We start from the raw sequence: 21,330 nt of genomic DNA on the forward strand, positions 1-21,330 counted from the left end.
TTGCTAGTTCGATCCCCAGCTCCTAGCTGAGTGTTGATGTGTCCCTGAGCAAGACACTCAACCCTAACTGCTCCTGACGAGCTGGCTGTCGCCTTGCATGCTCGACTCTGCCGTCGGTGTGTCAATGTGTGTATTAACCGATGTAAGTCGCTTTGGATAAAAGCGTCTTCTAAATGCCCTAATTGTAATTGATCAAAAAAAGGAGCGATTGATAAAAAGATGTGTTTCTTGGGGGATGGGATGAGGGACAGCCTGATCCCCTTCAGGAGCTGGTTGCTCTGGTATGACCTCCTCTGGTTCCTTGGTGCCTCCTCCCTCTCTGTGGGGCTGCCGGCGGCCAGACCGCGGTCAGACCGCTCTGTGGTCACATGTAGTCCCGTGAGGACCCGTGTACCGTCATCCACACGACACACCAGCTAATGAGGGAGCACAGGAAGGCCGCCGCGCCGCAGTCCCCCTTTCTTCGGCCCCCAGCCCCCCCCCCCCCCCCCCCCTCTCCTTCGTCCCCCAGACCCCCCCTCCTTTGTCTCCGTCGTCAGAGGACAGCGAGACACGCCCCACGATGGCTTACTGGGACACACCCTCCTGCCTGCATGCTGGCCCTCGTTAGAAGCGTCGAATGGAGTCTGGTGTGGGCTCGGCCTGCACCTTCATGACCGGGTATCTCATGTTCTGTTTGGGGGGGTTTGAAGTGGTTGTCATTTGCATCCAGTTTTTGGTTATTCTGCGTCATGTTCAGATTTTATTAACAGCAGCCCCTTTTTAGCAAGTTCCGCAAAATGATTTGTGTTGGATTTATTAATACAAAGAGCAGCTGGCGGTGTGTATGAACTGTTTTGTGGAGGGACTGGGAATTCTGTTAAATTACAAATCAACGCTTAAATATTCCTAAAAAACCTCATCATGGAGATTAGATGGTGACCTTTTGACCTTTGCATTCTGGTCTGAGAGAGCCAGTAGCTACACTGCTAATGTCATCGCTAATGCTAGGGCTAGGGGGGTGGCCTTTTCAGGTCACACCCACTTGACGGCTCTCGAACTGCTCTCTCGCTGTCCAGCAACACTGCGAGACCTTACGCGCACGTCTATACCGGTCACGTGCACGTCTATCCCGGTCACGTGCACGGCTATCCCCCTGTCACGTGCACGTCAATCCCTGTCATCTACACGTCTATATTGGTCACGTGCACGTCTATCCCTGTCACGTGCACGTGTCTGTGTGGCCGTGTGTCAAGACCATTTGCATACATGCAGGGAAGCTAGTATGTACTCAGGCCCCTCATGTGATTGTTCTTACAATATTGGTCTACAGACTTGGTGTCCTTTTTGAGCGTGCGTCTTCCTTTGCCTGTGCGCTGGTACATCCTGTACTGCTAAAGTTACATCCAAACACCCAGTGAGGGAGAATGAATGAGATGGAGGGAGTCAGAGGGGGGAACGAGGAGTAGTCAAGAGGGAGAGAAGGACAGACTAGCAGTGAGGAACAACGGACGGAGATAGGACGCATGGTGATGGATGATGGTTGTTCGGTGTATGGACAGAGAGAGGGGGAGAGAGAGGGGGAGGGAGGGAGAGAGAGAGAGAGAGGGGGAGGGAGGGAGGGAGAGAGGGAGAGAGAGGAGGCAAAAAACATGAGATTTGGACCAGTATCAATCCATAGCACCACCCATCACCTTCCATTTAAAATATTTAGTTTGAGGGTTTGGTTTTCTTTTGAAAGGAACAACTCTACATATTGCTATTATCAACCATAAGGTACGGTAGTCTCTGATATATCTGACTTGTCACCCTCCCTTGGCCCAACATCCAGTTGCTGAGTCGACTGATGCACTCACTCACTCACTGGGCGGACTGGGATCAACTGCTAGGGTAAGCATCAGTTTCGGGACTTTTGACACAAGCACAATCCCAGAACAGTCACAATCAGATGTGTTCATGAAGCACCTCTCTGGACTCAGCTATTGATGGGTGAACACGAGCAAACCTCACGTTCAAGCAAGGCCTCATAGCCTTGAGTCTATAGACTCAAGGTCAAGGCTATGAGTCTTTGCCTTGAGCCAGTAGACTCAAGGCTATGGGTTTTTTCATGAACGAGAGGTTTTACCTGATTGCAAGCAACCCTAGCTCCCACATTTGCAAGCAAAGTTCAAGGCAAAGACTAATAGCCTTGAGTCTGTAGACTCAAGGCTATGTATCATGTTCTTAATCCTTAAGCCAAATGTGGTGCCTGGCTGTCTTTCCAAATATAAAGTAAGACATTGCTTGATACTTATTCTGGAAGCCCATGTCATACTACGGCTCTAGTAACACAAGACACATGGGGTAAGCTGTGGAGGAAATAGTGACAGAGGCTGCAGGCGCTACGACAGAGCGAGAGAGAGAAAAGGAGAGGGACTGCAGGGAGAGAGATAGGTGGGATAGAGAGAGGGAGGTGAGAGAGAGAGGGAGGAGAGAGAGGGAGGAGAGAGGGAGGAGAGAGAGAGGAGAGAGGAGAGAGGAGAGAGAGAGAGAGAGAGAGAGAGAATGTTTGAATAGTTTATTGGTTTAGTGGACAGGGATCATGTACAGAACAGGTTCTATACCAGAGTAAGCTGAATAGCTAATTTGCATCTGTGGTCAAGAGAGAGTTCCTCCCGTCTCTCTCATAGGGAGAGAGGGGGAGACCCTGATAGGAGGGGTCATAGTGGTGGTCTTGTAACATCAAATTTGTCAGACTGCCAACAAGGCCAATAAAAAGACAAGGTGTGCAAGATTCAGAGTACTCCTTCTGTAAAATATGCAATCATGCGTTCTTGTCACAAAGCATTGGTTGGTTCTACGCATGGCAGAAAAAGTGTGTGTGTGTGTGTGTGCGTGTGTGTTCGGGAGGGGGACTGGGATGGGTGGGTTAATATGCATTCCTTTTTATCCCCCCCAAAGGCATTTGGCAGCGTTTGCAAGATTCTTATATTCCTCTGCCTCTCCTTTCCCAGATCGTAGTTTGGGAGTATTTTGGGATGTTTGTTTCAGACAGCAAAGAGTCTGCTATCTAGTTTGCCTGCATAATCGTGCTGCTCTATATGAAGGCATGGCTTTTTCTTTTACTTTCAGTTAGTTGTGTTTATTTTGGCACGCTTTTATTTTGAAGGTCGCCTCGTGTCCAATGGGTTAATTTTGCAGCGCTTTTATTTTGAAGGTCGCCTTGTGCATCCAAGGGTTCCAGGGCTGATGCCCATCTGTACAGGACGCAGGCACACGCAGAACAAGACGCAGCAGCTGCTAATTGTCTGAAGCTGATTAGATTATCTGGCCCACTTACTGGCGTCATGCTACTCATGGGGGCCCTTTGATGGCATTTCCCAGCTTTAAGTCGTGTGACTTCCTGTGTCAGGCTTGTCATGGAGAAGAAATGTTTGCATAGTTGGTTGGATGTACCCGTGTCGTGTGTGCATCCATGTGTTTAAATGGGTTCGCTCGTCATTGTTCGTATGTTACCATCAATGAGAGAAAGATGATGTTTTTCAGTGTTTTTCACGTTTTTTCTTCTTTTCACACGTTTTTGATATAGCGCTTGATGAGCCAACGGATGGCTGTTTGAACTTGGCAGCGACATTCATCAAGGTTAATGTGTACTTTTTGTTATGCAAAGCAACTCAATTTGATTATAGGTGTTTTAAATTACAGAGAGTGCATCAGAAAAAGGAAGACCATTAACAAAAAAGGTGCTTTTCTAACCAGTGGTAACTCAAAGCTCTTAACAATATTGGCTAACAATTACCTATTCATTCGTACATTCACATACCGACGGCGGAGTCAACCATGCAAGGTGACAGCCAGCTCGTCGAAGCTAGGTGTCTTGCTAAGGGACACCTCAAAACTCCACTCGGAGAAGGAGGGGATCTAACTAGCAACCTTCCGGTTAAAGCAACCAAGGACCAGCTCCAAGGACTTTCTTCAACACATGACACATGAAAATGATTGTGAGGATGAGAAATTATAGTTTAAAACAGACCTTGACTTTAAGACACTTAACTATTAAATAGACTTTCCCACAGCTTAGGAAGAGACTTTGCACCTTGTCATCTGTGACCTTCCTTTCATCCTGTAGAGAAATAACATCGCCCAATCACACCCATATGCACACACACACACACACACACACACACACACACACACACACACACACACACACACACTGAGACACACACTGAGACACACACAAACACACACACACACACACATGCACACACACAGAGACACACACACTCATATATTACGCACACACATACCGTAACCATACGTACACATGCGCAGAGACGCACAGACACACGAACGCACACACACACACACACACACACACACACACACACACACACACACACACACACACACACACACACACACACACACACACACACACACACACAGGGCAGTGTAGTGTCTGTAAAGCCGACTGATCACAGGCTCCCTGCCGGCTGTGGCTGTCTGCTGGGTTTCTGATAACAGCAGCATGCCCTGGAAATGCGATCCCTCCCTCCTTCTTAGCACGCTTAAGGAATACTGACAGAACATCGGAGGCTGTAATCTTGAAGCAACCTGACGATCATTTCCATGGCGATGGGAGACTGGGTCCATTTTCTTAAAGGTCTTAAAAATATTTCATTACTTATTGATCGACTGGATTCTCGACGCAAAGTTGCTTGAACTTCCAAATATTTGTATAGTTGCTGTTTGTTGGCGAAACTGGCTAAAAGGATATTGTCTGCGTAAGAACACATCTGAATGCATACATGCTGGATCCCTGGAGAAGGATGGCAGAGTGGGTGATCCCCCCGTCAGGGAAGGCTGGGGGTTGTCTGGGGGTCGTCACGGAGAGACACATGAATGAGACGCATGAAGGTAGCATAACAAGAGAGAGTCACAACTGTGTCAGACTGCGAGGGGATCGCAAGTAGAAAGCAGCGTTTCACCACACACTGTGTGACGACAGAGAGGTTCTGGGTTATGTGTGTCTGTTTATTTAAGCGGCATGTGGCTCAGGAGGTAGAGCGGTTTGGCTGATTACCCGGAAGGTTGCTAGTTCGAGTGTCAAGGTGTCCCCGAGCAGGACGCCTCATCCTAACTGCTCCCGACGAGCTGGCTGTCGCCTCTCTGTCTGACACCGCCGTTGGTGTGTGAATGTGTGCATGAATGGGTGTACCTAGAGGTAACCAGACAGCCTTGCTGCCAGCGTGTTGGTGTGTTGGTGTGTTAGCGTGTTAGCCAACATGGCACCTGGTCGCCCACAGGAACCACATGGGTCGCCCGCCGGTCATAAGTCCCAAATTTAGAGAAAAAAGTGGCACTGGTAGCAGTGGTGTGTGTGTGTGTGTGTGTGTGTGTGTGTGTGTGTGTGTGTGTGTGTGTGTGTGTGTGTGTGTGTGTGTGTGTGTGTGTGTGTGTGTGTGTGTGTGTGTGTGTGTGTGTGTGTGTGTGTGTGTGTGTGTGTGTGTACAGTATACAGAGTGCCAACGCAAACACAGGGTGAACCCCCCGATCTCGCTCTGTATACCCGTACACTGCTTGTATACCTGTGTGTCAACATTGGTTCCAGTACTCATTCAAATGCAGAAACAAGCAGAAAATCCAGGAGCCACCAGCATTTTATATCCGTCAAACTGCTTGTATACGTGTGTGCATGCAACACAAACACGTGGGTGTTGGTGTGGGTGTGTGTGTTTGAGAGTGTGTACACTGGTTGGTCAGTGTGATGATCTGAATGTCAACAATGGATCCAGATCTCATTAGAATGCGGCTCATGGCGAGGCGGGGTAGAAACGTCTAGCGCTGGCAGCAGCCACACGCCAGCTGAAGACCGACGAAGTGCGTAGCCGCAGAGGGCAGATTGGATCTTTCTTTGCGAGCGGAGCCCTTTTGTCCAGTCCTGATGTCTGAAGCGGTTCTTCATCAGGTGCGGGCAGCATGGGACAGGCTAAAGCTGACACTGCTGGCTTGTAAGTACCACAGCTAGCAAGACATGCTAACCCTCTGAAATATTCAGCTCCTGCCTCTGCGCAGGTTTGAGTCTGTCACAACAGCAGACCGGCACTGACGTTGAGGAGATGTAGCGGATGGTTTTGTGTCAAAGATGTTTTTATTCCTATTATCCTTGAGAAAATTTGGAAAATAACTTGACTCACTTTCTTATTAACTTAGTAGCTGCAATTTTATTGATTATTATCTGGAATCTTATTGCGTTTTTTTTTTAAATCATGCACCGTTATTGATATCATTTTTCAGAAAGACTATTGCATTGTGACAAAAGAAAGGAGGATTCATTCGGTGCAATAATGGTGTGTGTGTGTGGGTGTGTGTGTGCATGACATCTCTCCCCTTTTGTCAACTCCTCTGCTCTTTCTGTGCTCTGGGTCCACACAAGTCAAGCGAGTAGGACTATCAGTGGCGGATTTAGTAAATTGGGGGCCCAAGGCAAAGATATGTATGGGGCCCACCTCAGCCAATCTTTAAAAGAGAACAGAGAAAAAATATGTACCGACTGAATGGTGGATAGGCAGGTAAAGCTAATCTGCTGATTACAGTGTCCTCAGAATACTCAGAGTAAGTGTAAGCATGTCTGTACTGTCGTTTGATTCTCTAATAGACAGGGTTGTTTTCTTCCTTCATTCCTTGTCAATGAGTCATCTTGTTGGGTTGGATTCTTTTTGTGTTTCTCCCTTCTTAACTTGTTACACCCTTTACACGCAGGTATTTAGATTAAAACTATATACGTTTTTTTTTTAGAAACACGCAGTAGTAGTAGTCCCACAAAAGGATGCAATTTAAGAGTAAATATAAAGACTGTTGCAATGATACATTACGGTAAAATGTCATCATTTAAATAGTGAATTAGGTAAACTGAATTCTGTCTTGTTGTTGTAATTGAGTAATTGGGATAGGCCGGAAGCTAATCTACACGGAAGTAAAGATTGGAGAGAAGTAAAAAACTTTCCCCTTTTAAACCCTGCATACATTTCTTTACTCCAAAATGAAGATGAAAGCATGTTTCAGATAACACCTGTCTTTGCCAAAATGCCAGTTAAACCAGCACTGGTTATACTTTTTTTAAGATCAAATTAATATCAATATAACCAGCAAGACAAGTAGTTAGGGTAAGCCCCCACAAACTGTCATATACTTAGCAAAACATCACAAACAACCATATTCTTAGCAAATATTGCCAAGAAGACAAATTTACTTGTATGTGTGAGTGAGGTTTGCACTTGGGATTGACATTTCAATCTATCTACAAACCAACCCATGTACAAGATCCAGGATATTGTAAGTGAATTGACATTACGAGAGAGAGAGAGAGAGAGAGAGAGAGAGAGAGAGAGAGAGAGAGAGAGAGAGAGAGAGAGAGAGAGAGAGAGAGAGAGAGAGAGAGAGAGAGAGAGAGAGAGAGAGAGAGAGAGAGAGAGAGAGAGAGAGAGAGAGAGAGAGAGAGAGAGAGAGAGAGATGGATTGTTCTCTACATCACATGCCTCTAACACAGTGTACTACTTATTAACGTCTTCTCACAGGTCTTCACCTAGCGCCACTTCACAGCTAGCTGCTGAACGCTTTGGACGTTATGGTTCCTCTTTATCCCCAACAGTAGCCGTAGAAAAGTGTGTCATCTTTGGCAGCGTTGCCAAATACTTACCGGCATCTTTTCGCTTTTCTTTTTTTATTTGAGCCACTTGGGTCATTTTATTTCCAAACCCTTAATTTTATTTTCGCGTTCAGTCGTCTTTTTTTTTCTTTCTTTTTTCGAGGTTGGTTGGGGGGCCCCCTCTCATGGGGGCCCCAAGCGGCCGCCCACCTATGCCTCTATGTTAAAACCGCCCCTGAGGACTATATTGACATAGTTATACAAGCATGATGCTTTCACATGCTGTGTGTTTATCCACACATCACACAGACACGGACATGCAGCTCAGGCTCAATATCGGACAGAGGGGCCTCACGGTAAACTGTTTGCTGCTGGCCCTACAGTCGGGTTTGCCTTGCTTGAGCGTATCCTCTGAGAAAGTGCCTTGTTGGACCGTCTCTCTGGTTACCGGGCCGAGTCGTCGCCCCGGGCTCCCGGAGCGATGAAGGGAGAATGGCCCCTTCTGCCGGCCTCTCGCTTTGCACTGAGCAGCGGGGTGCTTTCATCAAAGCCGCCTCGGAACCGCCGACCAGATCAGCCACTCCATTTGCACTTCACCGGCTCTCTGAAACAGCGGGCTCGAGTAGCCTGGCAGAAACCCTGATTGGAAGCCAGACCTGGAGAGAACATTGCTGCATTACGTCGATACATGCACAGACACGCACGGAAGATGACACCCATCTGGTTGGGTCGTGCGTGTGTTGATGTGCAGCGCTGTGGCTGTTGCGTAGTGACCGACCACGCGGCATCGTAGAGCTGAGCTGCATTACTGTACTGTCGCACATGTGCTATATTCAGCCTGCTGGTGGATGTCTCTCGGAAAGAGAATCCCTCAGCTTCATGGTGTCTGTCTATCTGTCTGTCTGTCTGTCTGGCTGTCTGGTGAAAGTTGTCTGGCTGTCTGTCAGTCTGTCTGGCTGGTGAACGTTGTCTGGCTGTCTGTCTGTCTGTCTGGCTGGTGAACCTGTCTCTCTGTCTGTCTGGTCGGTGGCCGTTCTCTGGTGGGCCTCAGGCCCTGTAGTTTGTGTGCTGGAGGGTTCTTTACCTGATCATGTTAACTCAGAGCATGAGACCTGTTTGAGGGGATGGGTGTGTCTGTCATCTCTGGGGCGGGCGGTGATATTTACACTCAACCTGCCTTAAGTGGAGGAAGGTGAACAACAAGGTGACCGATCATTTATGTCTCTGTCTCTGTCTCCCTTCCTCTCTCTCTCTCCCTGTCGCTCTCTCTCGCTGACAGACAAGCTGTTTGGGAAGCGTCTGCTCCAGGCCGGGCGACACATCATGTCCCACAAGTCCTGGATGAAGTCGGTGCCCACGGAGAACTGCGACCTGCTCATGACGTTCGCAGGTAAATATCCTACGTGCAAACACACACGTCCATCGGAGAGAGACTCACAAACACGACGCACAAACAAGAACGTTGAGGAGGACGCAGATATAGATCATAATCATCTGCACCCATATGCGTTCAGACAGCATGTCGACCGCTAATCCGCTATGGCTCGCTATCTGCTATGGTTACAGTGTTGTTGTTACTGTAAGTGTTGGATATGGTTCCAGCGTTGTTGTTGTTGTGAATTAGATAAGGTTCCAGTGTTGTTGTGAATTAGATGCAGCAGCTGTGCAGGCAGCCCGGGGGTTTGTGGCGGCACGATAAACACCACGTGACGCGAGAAGGGAGGCTTTGATGCGGCGGGGGGGGAATGTAACGTGGGATGACTGAAACGCAACCTTCTGGTGAACTGGCTCCAATCAGGTTATCTGAGAGCAATAAGAGACAAAATGTGTTTCTTTTGTGGATATTTATATATGTATATGTATGTATATATATATACGTATATCTATGATTCTGTTCGATATATTAAATATGATAATGACTATCTTTGGTGAAATGGAAGATAAACTATGTTTTAACATTCATTGTAATGCTGAACTGTCTAATTGAATTTTTTTAATTGGAATTTGATTGTTATTTCAGATTTGTTTATATAACTAATTACTATAACTATTAAATAACTAATCCCGGGTTGGATCCTGAGGCAGATGTGAAAGCCTTCAGCCTCCATCTGTGTATCCCATCCGTTCTTCTGTCTGACGGCGTCCCCCTGTCTCCCGCGTCTCCCCCCTTGTCTCCCCCCGTCTCCCTCCGGTCCTCCCTCCCACTCAGACTCCACGGACGACCACACGTTGCTATGGCTACTGAACCACATCCGGCTGGGCATCCCCGAGCTCATCATCCAGATCCGGCATCACAAACAGACCAGCGTGTACGCCTTCTTCGTCACAGCGACCTACGAGAAGTAAGCACGACCCCCTGCCCGTGTGACGTGGTAGCAGTAGTACACCACCCGATACACCACCCAGAGCTCACTGCTGCACCCTCATACGCCATCTGGGTGTTGAGCACCAGCTCACGGCTGGCTTCGACGTCTTGATGCATCGCTGTTTCTTGAGATGGGGGCTCTGATATTGGCTGTCAATGAAATCAGAAAGGGCGGGCTGCAGTTTTTCCCGTGTGCTGATCTATATCTGTATTCCCGGTGTTCCGGGCTCGGGGGATGAGTTGTGCAAAGCGGTTCTCAACTTTGGAGTACTGCAGGGGCTACTCAAAGAAGAAAAGAAAAAAAGCATCAATTGTTTTTCATACTCAGAAAGTTTAAATTTTGAAAGCTAGACAATGGAAAATCGAGAAGATGGACGTGGTTCAAATGTCAATTTGAACAACGACGTCCAGAAACACCAAAATAACGTCAGTTTACGGAACAATATATGTAAATGGGATTCATCTCGACACAGGCTTGTGCTTCATGCAACTGCTGCCTTACGAAATTCTGAGAATTTGCACCCTTTTAATGTTCGTGTTTACACTGGCAAATAGAACGCACATACATTATTTATGTTCATTTTATTCATTTTCCTGCCCAAAAACGTTTTGTGCCGGTGAGGGGGTAGGTAAAGTTTGAGAACCACTGATGTATAGTATACAGATCGTTACCCGGGGGCTGTGTTCCATCAAGGTGGCCTTCACTGAGAAGATCGCACACAACCGTGTGTTCTCCTGAATGGATGTGTGTGTGCTCACTTACTAACCTCGGGTTTGTCTCTCCCCAGCTGTTAAGCGGTACAGTCTATTGGCTTCTAATCTGAACAGGCCCCAGGTTCAACTGCAGCCGGCTGCGGTTGCCAGGGTGTAGGATTACAGTGTGTCAGCCTCCGAGTCCGCTTTGACTTCTACCTGCGAGCGATGTGCTTAGTTTATTTTCGGGTTGCTCCTCAAATGCCCGTACAACGGAGTCACGTGCGTACACGACACGTGCGTGTCTGCAGGCTCAAAGAGTTGCGACAGAAAAGGAGCGAATCCACTCGACGCTCCCTCAAGGAGTAATGATGGTGTAAGGTGGAGGTAGGGCTTTTCGCTGGGAATTGAGGCGTATTCACTCGGCGGCGAGCTATCGTCTCTGGGTTAGTAGCACACAGACACTCCGTGCCAACGGCGGTTAGGCTGGGAATGAAGGAGGTTAACGGCGACCTCCACGTTTAGAGTTATGTGCGCTGTTGTGACGATGATGAAGACTACACCGAGCTCCCAATGCACCTCGTCTTCGTCCTCCTCCTCCCTCAGAGCACACGCGCTGCGGAGCGGCAAGAGGAAGGCATCAGCATCCGACGAAGCATTTTTTAGCAGCTGTCGGAGATTCCTTCAGCTTCGCTTTGCTGCGCGTGCAAATAAAAATACACAAGCAATCCATCTGGAACGTCATTTTTACGCAGATGTGAACAAGGTTGATGATAGGAGACGGGAGAGGACGAAGGGAAAGATGATGGAAACGGCGAGAGAGAGAGAGAGGGGCAGCAAGGGAAATATTAAAAGCCGTAGAGAGGAGGGGGGAGGGTTGGAGAGAGAGGAGGGGGGTGATGATGAGGGGGGGGTCTCTGAAAGTGTGCCAGTGTCTTCGAAATGTACTGCTCAACGTTTGTAGCGTGAGCCAAGTATGTGTTGGCTTCTCCACCCACAAAAGACACGCGGTGTGTGTTGTGCAAGCGTGTGCGGTCACAAACAGGCGCACACACACACACACCGTCGCACACACACACACACACGCCGTCGCACACACACACACACACACACACACGCCGTCCCACAAACACACACACCGTCGCCGCACACACACCTTTCCCAGTTTAAAGGTTGACCTACATCTTAAGTGAGCCATCATCTCTGTTTCACCTTGAATTCCCAGTACAGGTTGAGGCGGGACCCGGGAGGTTTGACGTGCGCGTAGAAGCTAATGGAGTGTAACGATCTCTCTGGTGCGTTCATAACGACGTTGGGGTGTCTGGGACGGCTTACTCGTGATTTTTGAATAGCATGCATACAGTATGTATGGCCGCTTCTGATTGCTGTTTTGGCACGGTTAGCGGCTTTGAGATAGCATTGGAGCTAACACAAGCTAGGGGGGCCCGAACAGCTCGGAGGACAGCACCAAGTATAACGTGGTCCTGTGCAAAAACAAAGACTTCTTCAGGGCCGTTCGCAATGTCTCAACGTTAAAACTTGACAATGGCTTGTACTTGGACTTGAATATGTTTATAATGTTCTCGGTAAGACTGGACCTAACAAAACAATCTCACAATGGCTTTCCTTTCTAAGTCGACTACGATCCCCACACTGCCAAACTCCGCTTCCGACCTCCTGCTGCTCACAAAGTTGAACTTATTTGAAAACTGTACGTGCGCGCGGTTAAGGTACTGCAGTGAAACCGCGATGCGCATCACGAGACCGGAGCTCGTCCCGGGCGCGGGGCACTGTAGGAAAACAACTGAAAGGTGGGCGTTGCGATTTCTCAACCTTCCCCCCCCTCTCCCTCCTCCCCCTCTCCCTCCTCCCCCCCTCCCCCTCTCCCTCCTCCCCCTCTCCCTCCTCCCCCCCTCCCCCTCCCTCTGTTCTGACGAGGCTGCATCTCGTCCCTCGGAGTTCTGCTGAATTAGCAGCACGGCCGCTGATGGATATTTGCCCAATTAGCATAACTCCAGAAGGCGGGCCTCCCAGCAGTCTCCCCTCGCTCGTCCACGCCGTTCTCTCTCTCTCTCTGTCCCTGAAAGGTTGCTGGTTCGATCCCCGGCTCCTCCTTGCCGAGTGTCGATGTGTCCCTGAGCGAGACGCCTCACCCTGACTGCTCCGGGCAGAGAGGTGTGGCGTCCCCTGTCTGTATTAAAGCTATAGAAAGGAATCAGGATGGGAACCCACCATTACTCCCGAGGAGACTCGACTGCCTCTCCATTCTTTCTTAAACAGGCAGAGAGTTTGAGATGGGACGGCCAGGGGAAGGTGTAGTGAAAGAGAGAGAGAGAGGTAGAGAGAGGTAGAGAGAGGTAGAGAGAGAGGTAGAGAGAGAGGTAGAGAGAGGTAGAGAGAGAGAGGGAGGGAGAGAGAGAGAGAGGGAGGGAGAGAGAGAGAGAGGGAGAGAGAGAGAGGGAGGGAGAGAGGGAGGGAGGGAGGGAGAGAGAGAGAGAGAGAGAGAGAGGTAGAGAGAGGGAGGGAGAGAGAGAGAGAGAGAGAGAGAGAGAGAGGTAGAGAGAGAGAGAGAGGTAGAGCCTCATTAGGATTCCTGGCAGCTGTGTGCCTCTAAAAGGCCCTCTTTGCACTTGGACTCTTTGACTTGGGTTACGTAAAAGTCGTTAGTGAATAGAAGCAGCTGCTTTTGGCTGCGCTCCCCTCCTCTCTCTCCCTGTGCCGGACTTTGCAGTGAATCACGGGGGGGGGGGGGGGGGGGGGGGTTGGCGCGGCCTGTGAGCCCCCCCCCACTGCCATCCATCACCGGGCTGCTGAGCACGTGTGACTCGGTCGCCTCACGGCTCCTCCGTCAGGCTCAGGGCTGGGTGATGGATGGAGGCGGGTGGAGCAGGTCCACCACCTCAGCACTGGGGGGGGGGGGGGGGGCGGGTGGAGCAGGTCCACCACCTCAGCACTGGGGGGGGGGGGGGGGGGGGGGGGCAGCATCAGTTATTTAGTGGGTGTGTGTGTGTACATCAGATAGTCAATGTATGTAAATCAGTGTGTGTGTGTGTGTGTGTGTGTGTGTGTGTGTGTGTGTGTGTGTGTGTGTGTGTGTGTGTGTGTGTGTGTGTGTGTGTGTGTGTGTGTGTGTGTGTGTGTGTGTGTGTGGTCAGCCAGTCAGTTTGTGTGTTTAGGAGACAGAATGAGGTGCACTCTCCGCCTGCTGGGGGGAGTGAAGGACGCTCCATCATTACGCTGGTCTCAACCCAGTGCCACTGGGATGGGCTGGAGGGGGTTGAAATGGGGGGGGGGGGGGTGGATGAATGGGGAGGGGGATTTGGGCAACTGCTGAGCAGATGAGATGAATGAAGGGAAAGGTGAGGAAGGGTTCAAGGGGGCAGGAGGGAGGACGTCGAGAAAAGGATGTACTTTTCAAAAGCCCCAGAGCTTCAGGAAAACCTTGTTCAAAATCCTAAATATTGATATCTTTCCCTTGTTTCTTTATGTTTTTTTTTTTTACACCGCTGCAAAATCAATCATTACTTTCGCATCGATTATTCTCTAAGACTTCAAACACAAAAATACAAAAAGAATGGCCTACGTTTCTGCCGTCGGCCTTGGAAGGAGTCAGGGGGAGACTTTGGAAATCGAATGTGAGGCCAAAGTATTCCAAAGTGTACACAAACACATGCAAACAAAACGAACACACAAACATGTATACAAATACATGCACGCAAACGTATATACAAACGTGTGTACCCAATCATTCCGGTATTCCTGACACTATAATGCTACCAATGCAGCCACTCCTCTCCCAATATTTGGTGCATGGCTCAGAGAGAGAGGGGGGAGAGAGTGGGGGTAGAGGGGGGAGATGGAGGGGAAGACGGGGAGGAGAGACTGCAGGAGAATGAGGACAGGATGACGGGTAGGAGGTGTGAGAGGAACAAGATGTGGGGAAGAAAACAAACACGCACGCCAACGCACATGCACGCATACACGCTCGCACGCACACACACACACACACCTGGCGTGTTCCGTTGACATGCGTGCAAAGATGAAGACATTTCACCGTGAGATAATGTTTGGCACCGCCGATGTTGCAAACATCCCGACATGGAAAAGTGCACACCCACAGTTTCGCACTTTGATGCATCTGTATCACAAAAATATAAATACATACAAAGTGAAGCAATTATTTATGTGTGTGTGAGCTGGTGCTAACTTTCAATATACAGTATATGTACAGTGCCTGAATATTTGCAGGGCATGTTTTACGAAGTACTTAATTGGTGTGTCTGTGTGTGTGTGCTTTTGTGGGCGTGTGTGTGTGTGTTTGTGTGTGTGTGTTTTGTGCTTGTGCATGCGTGTGTGTGTGTCTGTGCATGTGTGTTTGCATGCGTCTTTGTGTGTGTGTGTGTGTGTGTGTGTGTGTGTGTGTGTGTGTGTGTGTGTGTGTGTGTGTGTGTGTGTGTGTGTGTGTGTGTGAATGCGTCTTTGTGTGTCTGTGCATGCGTCTTTGTCTGTGTGCGTGTGTGTCTGTGCATGTGCGTGTGTGTCTGTGCATGCGTCTCTGTGCGTGTGTGTGTGTCTGTGCATGCGTCTCTGTGTGTATGTGTGTGTGTGTGTCTGTGTGTGCGTGTGTGTGCGTGTGCGTGTGTGTGTGTGTGTGCGCATGCGTCTCTGTGTGTGTGTGTGTGTGTGTGTGTCTGTGCGTGTGTGTGTGTGTGCGTGTGTGTACGCAGCCTGCTGCGGGGGGCGGAGGACCTGGGTCTGAGGAAGGCCATCAAGCCGGAGTACGGGGGCGGAGCCCGGAGCTTCTCCTGCGAGGAGGACTACACCTACGAGAACATCGAGAGCGAGCTCTGCTTCTTCACCTCACAGGTGGAGCCCGCTGTCACTCAGACGCACTGACCACACCTCCCTGTGGACACACTGCTCACAGACCTCACACTATCACACTGCAGGGCACACGCAAATGTGTGTACTTCAAAACGGACACACTAACATGTGTACATATGAATGCACTGACTAAATGAATACACAACTGTGTGTATATATACATCCACAAACATGTGATCAAACAAAACTGACACACAACACTTGTTTGCTTCACATTGCACGAACGAAACGCACAAATGTGTGTTGACATAAATGGTCGAACCAAACCTGGACACTTCATTGTGTTTACGTTTACAGCAGGTATATACAGTAGCACTGTGACAATGTTACCAACTACTCCTGATCCTTCACTCATACCTCACAATACATTCGTCCATGTCAACTATAACTTCACTTTGTATCCATATAACTATATATTTTATATTACATTTAACATATACAACATTTAAGAACAGTACGACAAAAGCCTGACGATGAAATTGGAATAATTTGGATGCCAAACTAAAAAAAATACACCCTGAAAAAATAGAAAATATATCCGCTACACCCTGAAGCACAACACACATCGAACCCGTTCTCCCTCTTCCCCTCGCCACAGGAGCGACAGAGCATCATCAAGCACTGGCTGGACAACCTACGAGCCAAGCAAGGCGAGGTGCTCCACAACATCAACTTCCTGGAGGGCCAGCCAATCAGTGAGCAATATACATTTGAACTTCCTGTTTTGATCCACGCTGGTGGTTACTATGGAGGACTTAAACAATTACAGGCTTTTACTCCGATGTGCAGAAAGCTAATTTGGCTTTCTGTTTTTTTATATATTTTTTCTTTAACAAACGGTACATTAAGTTAATCCGTCCTCCGTACTATTGAACCATCTTTTTATTTGATCGAATTGTTTTAGCACTCTATTTTATTACGCACACTCTGTTTGCCCTGCCAATCTCTTCTGCCACTCAACATTACTGCTTGTGTGTGTTTGTGTGTGTGTTTGTGTGGGTCTGTGTGTGGTCTGTTTCTTTATGTGTGGGTGTGTGTGTGTGTGTGTGTGTGTGTGTGTGTGTGTGTGTGTGTGTGGGGGTCTGTTTCTGTGGGGGTCTGTGTGTGTGTGTGTGTGTGTGTGTGTGTGTGTGTGTGTGTGTGTGTGTGTGTGTGTGTGTGTGTGTGTGTGTGTGTGTGTGTGTGTGTGTGTGTGTGTGTGTGTGTGTGTGTGTGTGTGTGTGTGTGTGTGTGTGCGCGTGTGCGTGCGTGCAGTCCCTGAGCTGCGTGCGCGGGGGGTGATCCGCCAACTGTTCCCGCTCCACGAGCAGCGGATCCTCAGCCAGCTGATGAAGTCCTGGGTGCAGGCAGTGTGTGAGAAGCAACCGCTGGGTCAGTAGAGCAGCACACACACACACACACACACACACACACACACACACACACACACACACACAGAAACAGACCCCCACACACACACACACACACACAAAAACACACACACACACACATAAAGAAACAGACCCACACACACACACACACACACACACACACACACACACACACACACACACACACACACACACACACACACACAGAAGGACATCTATATCAAATTGATATATGGTCCCTTTGTGTTATGTTATGTATCTATATTAAATATATATTTGATGTGTTTATTATGTTATGTATATCTATATTGATATATGGTCTGCATTATGTTATGGATCTTTATATTAATATATGGTCTGTATTATGTTATGTATCTTTATATTAATATATGGTCTGCATTATGTTATGTATCTATATGATATTAATATATGGTCAGTCTTATGTAATAATGTATGTGTTCATCCGTAGATGACATCTGCGACTACTTCGGGGTGAAGGTGGCCATGTACTTCGCCTGGCTGGGGTTCTACACCACCTCCATGCTGTACCCCGCCGTCATCGGCTTTGTGCTGTGGATGCTCACCGAGTCAGACCAGGTACACACACACACGCACGCACCGAACACACAACGAAGACACACACACCGAACACACACACACACACACACACACACTGAACACACACACACACACACACTGAACAATGAACACACACGGAACACACACACATGGAACACGCACACACACACACACACACATACACCGAACACACACACAAACACACCCACACTAGGAACACACGTAAATATTAATTAAATAAAGCCACACATACATTTTCAAACCATGGGATTAACCATTGACGATTTTAAATAACAATGACAAAATCAGAAAAGAAAAAATCAATAATACGAAATTCTGGGAGAATAATTGCGATAACAAAAATGCAGTTCCCTTTGTTATTAACCACTACGAGTAGTGGGAGGTGTGTGTGTGTGTGTGTGTGTGTGTGTGTGTGTGTGTGTGTGCCTGCGTGCGCGCGTGCGTGCGCGTGTGCGTGTGTGTGTGTATATTCGTGTAAGGCTGAGCTGTGCGTAGAGCTAGTGGTTCCCTACGACGTGTCCCCCGGGGCCGTGGCTGACCATGCGTGTGTTTGGCGGTTGTGCAGACGAGCCGGGACATCTGCTCGGTGGTGTTTGCGCTGTTCAACGTGGTGTGGGCCACGCTGTTCCTGGAGCGCTGGAAGAGGAGGGGCTCGGAGCTGGCCTACAAGTGGGGGACGCTGGACAGCCCGGCCGAGTGCCTGGAGGAGCCTCGGCCACAGTTCAGGGTACGGACCCCCCCCCAAGGAGCTCGGCCTCGGACCCCTCTCTGGCTCCCCTGTTCTCTGCCACCATCTCTTCTCCCTGAATATCCTCATTACTATTCTCCACTTCTCTCCCTTTCCACTCTTCTCCTCTCCTCTCCTTTCCCTTTCTCTTCTCTCCTCTCTCCCCTCCTCTCCTCTCCTCGCATTCCCCCTCCTCTCCTCTCTCCTCTCCCCTTCTCTCCTCTCCTCGTCCTCCTCTCCTCGTCCTCCTCTCCTCTCCGCTTCTCTCCTCTCCTCTCCCCTTCTCTCCTCTCCTCACTCCTCTCCTCCTCTCTCCTCTAATGATGTCCTACAGCGCTATTGTCTCTTCCTCCTCTCGCTTTCTCTCCCTTCTCTCCTTCTCTCCTCTCATGTTGTCTCCTCTCCTCTCCCCTTCACTCCTCTCTTGTTGTCTCCTCTCCTCTCCCCTTCTCTCCTCTCCTCTCCCGTCCTCTCCTGTCCCCTTCTCTCCTCTCTTGTTGTCTCCTCTCCTCTCCTCTCCTCTCCTCTCCTCTCCTCTCCTCTCCTCTCCTCTCCTCTCCTCTCCTCTCCCCTCCTCTCCTCTCCTCTCCTCTCCCCTTCTCTCCTCTCCTCTTAATGATGTCCTACAATGCTTTAGTCACACACTCCCTCTTACAGATCTTATTCTGTGTGTGTGTGTGTGTGTCTGTCTGTGTGTGTGTGTGTGGTGTCTCTGTGTGTGTGTGTGTGTGTGTGTGTGTGCTTGTCTCCGTGTGTACTCCACCCTCCCACCCCCCCAGGGGGTGAAGCGCTGCAGCCCCGTCACCGGCTGTGAGGAGTACTTCTACCCCCCGTGGCGGCGGCTGCTGTTCAGGTGGCTGGTCAGCCTGCCCGTCTGCCTGCTCTGCCTCTGCGTCGTCTTCCTGGCCATGCTGGTCTGCTTCGAGCTGCAGGTCAGACCCCCCCCCCCGGCCCCCCACCTGGCCCCCCACCTGGCCCCCCACAGTGGACCCTCCAGCACGGTCACCTAGCTTAGCAGAGACGCTTTGAGCCTTAGCTTAGCATAGACAGTGGTGGACATTTCTTCCTCTCCTCTCCTCTCTTGTCCTCCTTTTCGTGTTTAATAATCTTTTCAATATGATGCCTTCCGCTATTATTGCTTGGTGTCATCATAAAAATACAATATCAATTTTCAATCCAGTGAAAGTGTAGTAATTACTAATAACGTTTAAACTATTACATTATTAAAGCCTTAAGATGTGAGCCTTGTAAAGATAAGGTCAGACAGAAAATACATTCTCCCTCTTGGCTGGCTATCATTTAATGAATTTCACTCCAATAAAAGCTCTTAAATCCTACCTACAGCACCTTTTTAAAAACAATGTTAAACTTCCAGAGGAGAATATTGGGTAATGAATGTCGGACTAATGATCAGATCAAATTGCTATCCCTCTGTAGCCTATTAGGCAGTACCGATAAACTCGGTTTTTGTCTCCAAATGCCTCAGTAATCAGAGAGTTCACGTGATCCCTGGCGTGCTGGCCTGGCGTGCTGGCCTGGCATGCTGGCCTGGCGTGCTGGCCCTTGACACCTTCTTGTTTTCCTGCAGGAGTTTGTGATGGGGATCAAAGAAATGCCAAGGCTAGCCCGCTTCATCCCAAAGATCATGCTGGCCATCACTGTGAGCGCGTGTGACGAAGTGTACAGGAAGATAGCCTTCTGGCTCAACGACATGGGTGAGCCACGACGGGAGCTCTGACGCGTCATTCATTAAAGGGGACGTATTGTACCACCAGGTGGGAGTGTGATTAGCCGTTAAACGCCGTTTTTGGAAATCGGCCTCTTCTGACATCACAAGTGGGCGTGTCCACCTAGATGTACGACAGGTAGATGAGGAACGTTTGCTACAGTCCACCGGGTAGGCTGGTGGACTGATCTATCCGGCACACATCTAGGTGGACACGCCCACTTGTGATGTCAGAAGAGGCAGATTTTCTAAACACACACCTGGTTGCATGTCATGGGACCTTTAACAATGGTCGTCTTTGGACACAACCACACTCAGAACCCCCAGGACCGAGCTCCGAACCTGGGGAAACAGGGCCGTCTCAGTGGCCGCACCCTCCCTATGGAAGACCCTTTCCCAACCCCATCGACAGGCTAACACTCTCCCTTCATTGAAACAGGCCCTCAAACCCACCTCCTCTAAGACTGCTGTCACCACATAACCTGTACATAACATGTACAAATCGAATGTATTCTTATTGTTGTTACTATTAATCCACAACAAGAAAGAACATCGTTCTCGGAGCGTAAGGCGATACCGTGGGTCATTCTATATCAGCCGTCAAAGTACTGTCGGGAGAAAGGGCAAGTGGTGGATGTCATGCAGGGAAGACGCTTGATGCTGATGTGACTGTGTTCCTACAGAAAACTACCGACTCCAGAGTGCCTATGAGAAACATCTCATCATCAAAATGGTTCTTGTGAGTGTTCACCTATCACGTATTCAACTGCAAAAAACTGAAATATTAAGTGCTATAATAAGCTTACGTTTGTTTTCTCACCAACAAAAAAACTGACCACATTCTCTGCCTCTCTGTCTCTCTGTTCTTCTCTCTCTGTCTCCCTCTCTTGCAGTTTCAGTTGTAAATTCTTATCTTAGCCTTTTCTACATCGGGTTCTACCTCAAAGACATGGAGCGTCTGAAAGAGGTAGGAGACACCAGAGCATTGGAGCGTTCAGCACCTGTACTCTCTGTTTCTGTGTGCACCACTGTCCCGTCCATCCATCCATCCATCCATCCATCCATCATTTCATTCATTAATATTCATGTCTGCACCATGTTTGTCTTGGGTCTGTTTCTTCTCTTTACTTTCTGCATGTGTAGGGAAGGATTGATGGATTGAGCCACACAATTGTGTCCTGTTTTTCGGCAGAATTTACTTTGGGTTTCGTCCAAGTCAGAATCACTGCTTTATGGCTACATGCCGATGCAGTCTGTTCCTGATGTAGGGATACTTCAATGAGGTGAAGCCTTAATATAACGAATGACAGTTTCCATAGCATAGTATAGCGTAGCAAAACATAGTATAGTACGGCA

At 48.9% G+C, this 21,330-nt stretch overlaps 1 protein-coding gene across 1 annotated transcript in view; it reads left to right on the plus strand.

Annotated features, from left to right (window-relative positions):
* The window catches only part of LOC130393523 (anoctamin-8-like), a 28,917-nt gene extending 8,108 nt beyond the window's left edge, over positions 1 to 20,809 (plus strand). Inside the window, exons 2-11 of the mRNA XM_056604194.1 lie at positions 8,889 to 8,999; positions 9,819 to 9,951; positions 15,395 to 15,533; positions 16,150 to 16,246; positions 16,806 to 16,922; positions 17,391 to 17,518; positions 18,087 to 18,248; positions 19,028 to 19,180; positions 19,837 to 19,963; positions 20,658 to 20,809. Of these exons, the coding sequence (XP_056460169.1) occupies positions 8,889 to 8,999; positions 9,819 to 9,951; positions 15,395 to 15,533; positions 16,150 to 16,246; positions 16,806 to 16,922; positions 17,391 to 17,518; positions 18,087 to 18,248; positions 19,028 to 19,180; positions 19,837 to 19,963; positions 20,658 to 20,809 (1,319 nt within the window). The remainder of the gene's footprint in view (positions 1 to 8,888; positions 9,000 to 9,818; positions 9,952 to 15,394; positions 15,534 to 16,149; positions 16,247 to 16,805; positions 16,923 to 17,390; positions 17,519 to 18,086; positions 18,249 to 19,027; positions 19,181 to 19,836; positions 19,964 to 20,657) is intronic.
* Positions 20,810 to 21,330: the final 521 nt, after the last annotated feature.

Source organism: Gadus chalcogrammus, chromosome 12 (genome assembly GCF_026213295.1).
Source record: "Gadus chalcogrammus isolate NIFS_2021 chromosome 12, NIFS_Gcha_1.0, whole genome shotgun sequence".
Classification (NCBI taxonomy): domain Eukaryota; kingdom Metazoa; phylum Chordata; class Actinopteri; order Gadiformes; family Gadidae; genus Gadus; species Gadus chalcogrammus.